The following is a 10,191-nucleotide window of genomic DNA, read 5'->3' on the forward strand; positions in this document are numbered from 1 at the left end:
GCTACAGAACGTACAAATGAGCAATACCCCCAGAGTCTCCCGAGAGGAGGGGAGGAAGGGAGACTCGATAGGACAGATTCAACGACAACAACAATGACAGTGACACCGACTCAGAGAAGGCTTCTTTGACTCAAATACACCAGAGTAAGGCTAAGTGTGGACACTGGACAAGGATGAATGATAAAGGATAAATTGTAAATTGTAAATTGCACACGCTTTTGTGATGAGTGCATTCATAATAACGTGTGTATGTGCACGACACGCGCACGCACGTGTGATTCAAATCGACACGCTCACATGACACGGGGTAAGGGAAATATACTATTATGGTACTGTTGGAACGCTATAGTATGTATTTGTGAGTGTGTGTGTGTGTGTGTGTGTGTGTGTGTGTGTGTGTGTGTGTGTGCGTGCGCGTGCGTAGACATTTATCCTCAATATACTTGCTCACCCAATCAAATCATTGCTATATGGAGGAGTGAACAGCCAATAATCAGCCACACAGACACACAAAGCTGGGCATAGGAGGGGCTAGCGCCTCTCGAATATAAGAACTACCTGTCTACAATAGTTAGCATTTAACCCAGCATTCTGCATTTGTGAAACGCACGCACGCACGCACGCACGCACACAGCCATCTGGAGCAAAGTGCAGACCCCACACACACACGGTGCACCCCCCCTCCCCCCAGGCAAACAGTAAATAAAATACTGATCTCTCTCTCTCTCTCTCTCTCTCTGTCTCTCTCTCTCTCTCGCTCTGCTGTGATGACATTGCAGCATCTAAAGCGATTCTGACCTGCATGCATGGAACCAAATGGTCCAGTTGGTCAAATGACTCTCCCTGTGGTGTCTGTTGATACTTTACCATCTCGTTGAAGGTTCCGTCCCTGGCGTCAGCGAGAGTAGAACAGAAGCACAGCAGCAGCAGATTGAGGAGATAGTCCATGTCCTCTGGTGTGGATCAGTGTGAAGTCCTCTGGTAGATAAATGCGCCTGCAAGTATAAATTATTTTTTACAAAATGTCATATATTTGTAAAAATGTATTTAAATTCCAACTTACAAGTTACACGTTTTTTTGTGGATAGGACAATACATTTGTGAAAATTATCATAAAAAAGCGTGACGTTTGTCTCAAAATGATTCAACAGGAAAAAGGAATGCCAAATGCAGATTTACAATTCACACGCAGAATTGAGGATTTACAAATGGTATTTTAGGATAAACGCACACACAAATCTATATATTCTTTGTAAAAATACGAAATACATTTGTAAATCGTGGAAAAACATTTGCAAATCTTGTAAACACATTTGTAAATCTTGGAACATTAGTAAAAACTTTCGAGACAAATTTCTCCCCATAGTAGAAGGCTATGGATCAGAGCTAGGTGCAGGTGTGAATGCAATCCGCAGTAAATAAAGGAAATGAAACAAACAATGTGGCGGGTGAGGAGCTGAACACAGTTGGAGACGGAGAAGGCATATTTTACGCGGCGCAAAGATGTCCCGTTACCGTGGATAGACGTGGTCGAATGAGGAGACTGAAGCCCTGATCGAAATGAGGACGAGTACATTAATCAATTGCTTAAGAAAACACATAAACACTGGAATATGACCCTGTCCTGTCCCCAGGGCTGCCATATTTCAGAAAATGTCAAGAGTGAGACTCTAGTGTCTTAATGCGTTCGACGAAAATAATTGGCCTTTTTTAATGTGGATTTGTCCCGTTGATATTTAACCTTAACACTGATGTCTTCACCTCCATGACAGCTGCTCTCCCTGCACTGACAGCATCCTCATGCTTAAAGTAGAAATGAAAAAGATATCTATCTATGTATGCTCAGACCCAGCCAGCCAGCCAGCCACACACACATAGTGCTCAGACCCAGCCAGCCAGCCAGCCACACACATAGTGCTCAGACCCAGCCAGCCACACACATAGTGCTCAGACCCAGCCAGCCACACACATAGGCCCTCATTTATCAATCGAGTGTAAAATCTGCCACAGATTCGAGTGCAGGTTTCGTAGTACACCCACGTCGCCACGGCCATAAAGTGATCGCAAACAGCTGATCCTTCCTTAATTTCGTTCTGACGTTAATAAATGTGACGGCTGAAATCTATCTGGCACGCCCTATGAAATCAAGCCTCGCCCTCGTTTTTGCGACTGAACACATGAAATACGACCTGTGGGAACCATGGAAACCATGGAAAAAAGTTTCTCCCGTGCCTTGCATGAATTAAATAAAGTTGTAGGCCTACCCTGTCTGTTTCCTTCTCACCTCGATTGCCTTGCTGTCATGTCCACGAGGGCACGCACGCAACTACATGACACATACATCGACATCGCATCGCCATGAATGGAATTAGTTTGTAGGCTGGCCTATATACATTTTACCCATTCGTGCGCAGTGCACGGCGAAGGCGTGAGACTGCGCACTGCTGTGATATTAAAGTCCTGTGGATGACTCAGTGATGCCTGCATGAGAGATAGGCTATCATGTCGTCAAGGCATAATCAACATTTATGTAGTGATTTGATCATTGACGAACGAATCATAAACATATGGATGAAGGCTTGCCGCTTGCATGTGTGCTGGTATGTGTTGGCGACGAAAGCCGCGGTCCCGTCCTCCCGACCCCCGAAAATGATCTTGCTTTTATCTGATCTGTCAAAACTGTCAAAACCTGTCTAAGCACTTATTTAAATGGTGAATGATTAAGCCCCTTGCCTTACAGCCTGCTAGTGCTTACTACAAATAGGCAAGCTGTAGGCTATGCTTGTCATTGTCACTTGGAAATAAAGGCGTGCAGTCCATTTATGCCTTTTTTTAAATAATATCATATGCCACATCACCACATGCGCTCCAAAATCATCTCACAAGTGCGCTTGCATAACAAGGCCAGTAAAGCACTGTTTGATTAAGCACAAACTAATATTGCATATACCGTAACTCCAGAAAGACATTGTTGGCCTGCTGTAGATTAGGCTACTGTACAGTATATAGGCTACCCATGCATGTTGGGACTCTCCGCAGCTGCATTGCACTATAGGCTACTTTCCAACGTCATGGAAATATTCCAGCACAGACAGCCCAAATCCTCGCATGCATGCGCTCATGCAAAACACTGTTTAAATGGCTTAAATCAAGCGCGATTTTAATTGTAAAGTTGGAAAGCTCCTACAAATTTCATATGACACAAAGACACATCTTGTAGGTCTATTCCTTTTTTCTTTTCTTTTTTTTTTTTTTTTTACATGTGTAGCCCATATACATACAGTTTTATATTAACATTTTAGGAGTGAATACATATGTTTCATGCCTTTGGCAGCCTCTCAGCTGGTCAAACAATGCTGCTCCGCCGTTCTACGACAGAAAAACAAGCGTAAGCCAGCTCACGAGCAGACGTGGGATTTGAACGTTGTCAAGTTCAATTTCAAGCTTTGCCGGAAATGGTAAATGTCGAAAATGTCGGCAATTTCGGCGTGCACCCATATTTTGGCGTACGCACGGTTGATAAATGAGGGCCATAGTGCTCAGACCCAGCCAGCCAGCCAGCCAAACACATAGTGCTCAGACCCAGCAAGCCACACACATAGTGCTCAAACCCAGCCAGCCAGCCACACACATAGTGCTCAGACCCAGCCAGCCACACACATAGCTCCGTAAGGGAGTGGTCAGTGGTTGCACCACTCAAAAAATCTTCAAAAAACTGAAGAGGCTACTGGAGATTGGAGAACCTGATTTGGACATGATCTGATGCAGGACAATGTCACTATGACAGAAAGAGAAGATGGGTCTGGCCACATTCATTCACCCCATAATCTCAGTGGAAATTGGGGAATATGTTGTGAAATAAAAAGTCAGAAAACTGGAATGTGGGAAAATGCCTTATTTTTACATTTTCTTAGTTCAAACACATCTGTGGGCTCTCTCTCTCTCTGAACAGAAACAAGTCGCGATGCGGCCCCTCCCCCCCCCCCATTTGACCAATGACAAAAAGAACAACAATGTGCAAACACAGCAGCAAGATTTGTGAGTTGCTGTGATAGGAGGATATCAAATGGAACACAACCACCCTAAAGACTAATCATTGTGTATATTCCTGCACTATACCTGCATCGAGTTATCTTGGTACACAGAAGTTGATCTATTGAAGATTCTGACCTTCAAAGTACATAATTTTTGTTTTGATTGTATTGCTGTATTGTTCTTTCTGCTTTGGCAATGTAAACGTATGTTTTCTCATGCCAATAAAGCCCTTTGAATTGAATTGTGTGTGTGTGTGTGTGTGTGTGTGTGTGTGTGTGTGTGTGTGTGTGTGTGTGTTCTAAAACCCCTCCTTCCCCCGCCCCCCTCTCTCTCTCTCTCTCTCTCTCTCTCTCTCTCTCTCTCTCTGTGTTTCTGAACCCCCCTAGTGAAATGTTTTAGTGGAGTTTTGATACTTTCACCAGGCTTTTAATTTAATTTAACTTTAATGTAATTTAGTGAACAGAAATGTACTTTGGTGGGCGGAGGCCGTCTTAATGACTGATATTTCACTTTCCTCAGTGGAAAAAGGTAGTCGACGAACATTTTTCGTCTTAGTTTTAGTCGACGAAAACAACAATGATCTGTATTGAGTTGTGCTTTCATTTGAAATGTAGCCATTCTGCATACTGTCAGTCAATCAATCAATCAATCAAGTGAATCATGCAGGAACCCAGGCTACCAAATCTGTATAGTTTGATAGCGACTTTGTTCTTTTATTCTTTGAGGGGCGCTATTCTGGCATGTGGCAGCCAAGTCTATGGACTTTAAATGGTTTTGCTTGATGTATATTTTGATAGCTTATGCCCCTCAACATAATGTCATAACTGTACATTCACAACTGTAATAAGTCATGTGTTTCATTGGTTCAGTTAAGCCATGCAGTACAGTCTATTCTTAGACTCAAACGGCTATAGTTGCATAGGTTGACCAGAGGCTATCTGTGGAGTCACTAAAGATGGCCTCTATAGGGACACTTTCAGATAACAATCTGTTAAAGCTGTGAGTTCATCCTGTGGACATTGTGAGGTTTTATCACTCAAGAATGCTTTCAAAGTAGACCACCTGTTGTAACTTGTTGACTGAGGCCTGACTCACACGTGCACAACAGACTGATGTATAGCTGATGCATCTGTGGGCTCTCTCTCTCTCTCTCTCTCTCTCTCTGAACAGAAACAAGTCGCGATGCAGCCCCTCCCCCCCCCCCCCCTCACTTCACACACACACACACACATAACTTTGTCCCTATAATGTGCACGCACAGGCTACTGGCACCGTTCCACTTCCTCATATCACGCAAGAGACGCCACACACCTCCCTTGTGGTAACTTGTGGGGGCTATATTATTGTCTTCCATGAAAAATATTTCGAAGCGATGTTAAACTCTGCATGGCTCATTTCCATGCGTCACACAGTCAGGGACCCTACTGAGGGTTTGGTCCACTGTTTACCCTCCTACTGCATATATCAGCGCTGCATGCAGATCGGCTATTTCACCGTTTGTGAGGACGCACACATGGGCACGCGTTATTACGCGGCGGAGCCGCGGAGAACATTGTTATTTATAATGCGTGTGAAATGGCATGTGTGGCGTGGTGCGTGGTAAAGGGTTAAATTGCGTGACTGTCACACTCAAAGGGTGAGACATGGCAGCCCTGCCTGTCCCCCCTGTCCCAATAAGACCCTGTCCTGTCCGTCCTGTCCCACACAAGTGATGCTACTGTCCCTCAAATGAACATGTTGGATTAGCCCTGAAACATGACTGCCATGATGATTATCATGACAGTCATGACATATAAACTGCACCCTGTTTTTTGCGCTCGCTACATTTACAACTTTTACGTATATATAAACATTCGGAATTCAAATATAAAGTACTCACAATTTTCCCCACGGGTGTTAGTTAGTGGCTGCTCCAGCGATTAGAATTGCTGCATCCCGCGTTATTTAATAAAAAGCATTTTTATCCGAGTGCCCCGGCTACTTTTTTCAAACAGGGTTCGTTTGGGAAATCCACAGTTGCACACCGGGAGCGCACTCGCCTATTAGTCTGTATTGGCAGGGCGGTCAGCGTACCTATATCGAACACACCGAGTGCCACCCTCCTCCCGACCGATAGGGGCGCGTAGTTGAAAGCCAATGGCAAAATAACAGCTCGGATAAAAATGCTTTTTAAGACGTCTTATTCCAGGCTTTTTGCGCCAATCCTGCAAACTTTGAAAGCCAATGTTAGCCAATTAGGATGGAATATGAAATATGAGACAGATCCGTCTTGAACACATAGACTATACAGATAGTGTGTAACGATTTGCGTTACACATTTTTTGCGTCATATTTTTTGACAGAATCTGGATGAGTAATATAAAAAATGTATTTTTCAAAAGTCTGCCTCCTGGTGGCGCTATAATAGGCCGTTATTTATTAATAATAAAAAAGTGGTATATATATATATATATAAGTGGTATATATATATATATATATATATATTAGGGATGCCAAACGACTTATATGTGGCCAATTGACGAATCGAGGCCTAAAATCGACTGTCGAACGACTTTTTTCCTTTTTTTTTCCATTATTTTTATATTTTTGTTGTTGCTGCGCAGCAGTTGAGGAGAACGCAACTATGCATTCCTTTAAGCAACACAACTTCTGCAGCTGCATCCATATGTTTAGAATTTGCATCAATGATCAAATCCCAATAATAAAAAATAAACTGAAGGAGCAACGGCGCTATCGGCTAGTAGTCCCAACAAGTGTCTGCAGCCAGCTGTCCGGAGCCCCGTAACGAACTGATACGGGACGCACGTTGTTCCGTATTTTAATGTCGGGTCAAGGAATAAATACAGTATGAATGACGGCGGGATTTATTTGACAACTCTGTCCTGCTTTCTTCACGAGAAGAGAAGAGCGCTCACCGCTGCTAATATGGTAGCAGCCCTGTGGCTGTCAGTTTACTTTACGGCATGTGGAGATGAGATCTGAACCTGGGTCTGGGAAGCTCAGAGCTGCAGCCATTGGCTCATGATACGAGCACACGACCAATGGGACAGATCATTCAGTGTTGCTAAGATACCACCCCCCACCACACACACCCTTGGACGATGGGGTCTATTCTCAAACTCAACATTAACTTGCATGTGATGAGCGGCACTACAGCCAGGCACAGCACAGCAGTGTCACACAGACAAAAAAGTACAGTACCTCTCCCGTTTGGAAAACATTTGAAACAGCAACGTTTTACATTACAAAAAAATAATACGATTTTTCCACTCATACGTTTTGAGTCGCGGGAGGCATGAGTCGAAAATTTCGATTTTCAACTTTTTTCAACATCCCTAATATATATATATATAAGTGGTATATATATATATATATATATAATAAAAAAGTGCTTTACAGAGCAATGGAGAAAAAAAGAAAACAAAAGCAAGGCATAAACATTAAAAAACAAGAGCAGTAATGCAATACAGTTAGGACATGAATAACAAAAAATGTAAAGATCAATTAAAAGCAAGGGTGTAGTGGGTCTTGAGTTGTGCTTTAAAAATGTCTACAGAGGCTGCCTGTCGAAGGTACAGTGGGAGTTTGTTCCACGCAGTCTGCCCGTAGAAGCAAAAATCTGCTTCCCCGTATTTTTTACAATTTTTAGTTGACATTTTTTAGGCAAAGCGAGCAGGCCAGCAGTGGAAGACCTTAGGGGCGGTTTGGGACATATTTAGGCAGGCAGTCATGTAGGTAGGAAGGTGCGAGACCATTGAGAGCTTTATAAACAAGTAAAATTATTTTAAAATCAATCCTAAAAACAACCGGAAGCCAGTGCAGTGAAGCCAAAACTTGAGTAATATGTTCTCTCATCTTAGTTCTAGTTAAAACTCTGGCTGCTGCATTTTGGACAAGTTGTTATCTGTCAGTTATTTTCTTCGGCAGTCTAGAAAAAAAGTGCATTGCAGGTATCAAGCCGAGAAAAAACAAAGGCGTGGATTAGCGTTTTTGCATTGTCCAATGACAAAAAGGCTCTGATTCGTGCAATATTTCTAACGTGAAAAAAGGCAATCTTGGTACCATGATGAATGTGTTAATTCAAATTAAATTCAGAATCAATAATGACCCCCAAGTTCTTTACTGTACTGTTACTTTCTACAGTCAGGTTGGCTCTGCATTTCCTCAACAAAATGAAGAACACAAAAAACATGTTTATATTACTCCTAAACATTTTGCCAAACATCACACACTCCTATCCTCCAGAAGGGCACTTTTTCTAGTTTTACTATAATTTTATTAAGGACAAAGCATAGTTACCGAAGATCACTCCAGTGCTAGTCATCCCAAGAGCTCAGAGCTTCTCTGGACATTGGTGTGTGTGTGTGTGTTTGTGTGTGCGTGTTATACTGAGTATCATTTCTATAGGGTTTGTGACACAATGGTGATTGATACAATCACACACACACACACACACACATTTCCTGTCTGTTCTGTTTTCGTTTGTTTTGTTTTCTCTTGTCTCAATTGTATTTTAAAATTGAATAAAAGCAAATAAAAACATTATAAATATATATATATACATAATAGCCTTGTCATTTTACTCACTCTTCTAGGTTTCAGGAATCGGGAGGGTTTTCCACCACGGGCTGGTGAATGGATGATATTCCACAACAGAACGATCTCTCTCTCTCTCTCTCTCTCTCTCTCTCTCTCTCTCTCTCTCTCTCTCTCTCTCTCTCTCTCTCTCTCTCTCTGGACAAGTCTTCACAGCTGACGGTCGACAACAGTTTGTTTTAGTGCGCCAGGCTATACTACTGCAGTCTGCTCTTGTCTAGACTTTACAAATATGAACAGAGAATACTTGTGCCAAAACTCGACATGTATTTCTGTCTACAATACTATCTGGATGTAATGGATAAAGTTGCTTTTCTGCCTCGCAAGTGAAGCCACAGTCAGCATTATGAAAACCTCTCTTTCTCTCTCACTAGTCACTTCTTTCTGACTTTGGCGCCGTGCCCGTGCGTGCAAAAACACAATAGCAGGGAAGCCCCTCCCCTTCCCTCTCGCAGTGTTGCCAACTCTCGCGAGAGACATCTTCTAGCCTACAAACAAACTTTAGCGCCACCATGCGCCTACATGTGTGCATGCCATGCGCACATAAGAGCTGATTATAACCCGTGCCTATATTGTTTAATTGTGTATGAACGTTTTAGACAAAAAGTATAGACTTTAAATAATTAGATAAACTTCTTTACTGTTCTGCAGTAGTGAAACTACAATATAGCAGCAATCCACTTCTGTACTCAGTTTACCCAATAGGCTACATATTTGGGTATTTCACATTCCTCATCAGAAGATATAATGATTAATTTTCTTTACTTATAGTACCTAGAGAGAGATGAAGGGCTGCACCTCAGTATTAAGTACGTAGAGAGAGATGAAGGGCTGCACCTCAGTATTAAGTACGTAGAGAGAGATGAAGGGCTGCACCTCAGTATTAAGTACGTAGAGAGAGATGAAGGGCTGCACCTCAGTATTAAGTACGTAGAGAGAGATGAAGGGCTGCACCTCAGTATTAAGTACCTAGAGAGAGATGAAGGGCTGCACCTCAGTATTAAGTACCTAGAGAGAGATTAAGGGCTGCACCTCAGTATTAAGTACCTAGAGAGAGATGAAGGGCTGCACCTCAGAGAGAGATGAAGGGCTGCACCTCAGTATTAAGTACGTAGAGAGAGATGAAGGGCTGCACCTCAATATTAAGTACGTAGAGAGAGATGAAGGGCTGCACCTCAGTATTAAGTACGTAGAGAGAGATGAAGGGCTGCACCTCAGTATTAAGTACCTAGAGAGAGATGAAGGGCTGCACCTCAGTATTAAGTACCTAGAGAGAGATGAAGGGCTGCACCTCAGTATTAAGTACGTAGAGAGAGATGAAGGGCTGCACCTCAGTATTAAGTACGTAGAGAGAGATGAAGGGCTGCACCTCAGTATTAAGTACCTAGAGAGAGATGAAGGGCTGCACCTCAGTATTAAGTACGTAGAGAGAGATGAAGGGCTGCACCTCAGAGAGAGATGAAGGGCTGCACCTCAGTATTAAGTACGTAGAGAGAGATGAAGGGCTGCACCTCAGTATTAAGTACGTAGAGAGAGATGAAGGGCTGCACCTCAAAGAAT

The 10,191-nt window shown here is 42.8% G+C and overlaps 1 protein-coding gene across 1 annotated transcript in view; it reads right to left on the reverse strand.

The window, feature by feature from the left end:
* The window catches only part of LOC308333672 (uncharacterized protein), a 609,943-nt gene extending 601,059 nt beyond the window's left edge, over window positions 1-8,884 (reverse strand). The window contains exons 1-2 of the mRNA XM_080790127.1: window positions 8,623-8,884; window positions 868-995 (exon numbers count right to left, since the gene is read on the reverse strand). Of these exons, the coding sequence (XP_080646253.1) occupies window positions 868-948 (81 nt within the window). The 5' untranslated portion in view covers window positions 949-995; window positions 8,623-8,884. The remainder of the gene's footprint in view (window positions 1-867; window positions 996-8,622) is intronic.
* Window positions 8,885-10,191: the final 1,307 nt, after the last annotated feature.

The sequence above is a fragment of the Protomyctophum bolini genome (assembly GCF_963924005.1).
Source record: "Protomyctophum bolini genome assembly, chromosome: 18".
NCBI classification, from domain to species: domain Eukaryota; kingdom Metazoa; phylum Chordata; class Actinopteri; order Myctophiformes; family Myctophidae; genus Protomyctophum; species Protomyctophum bolini.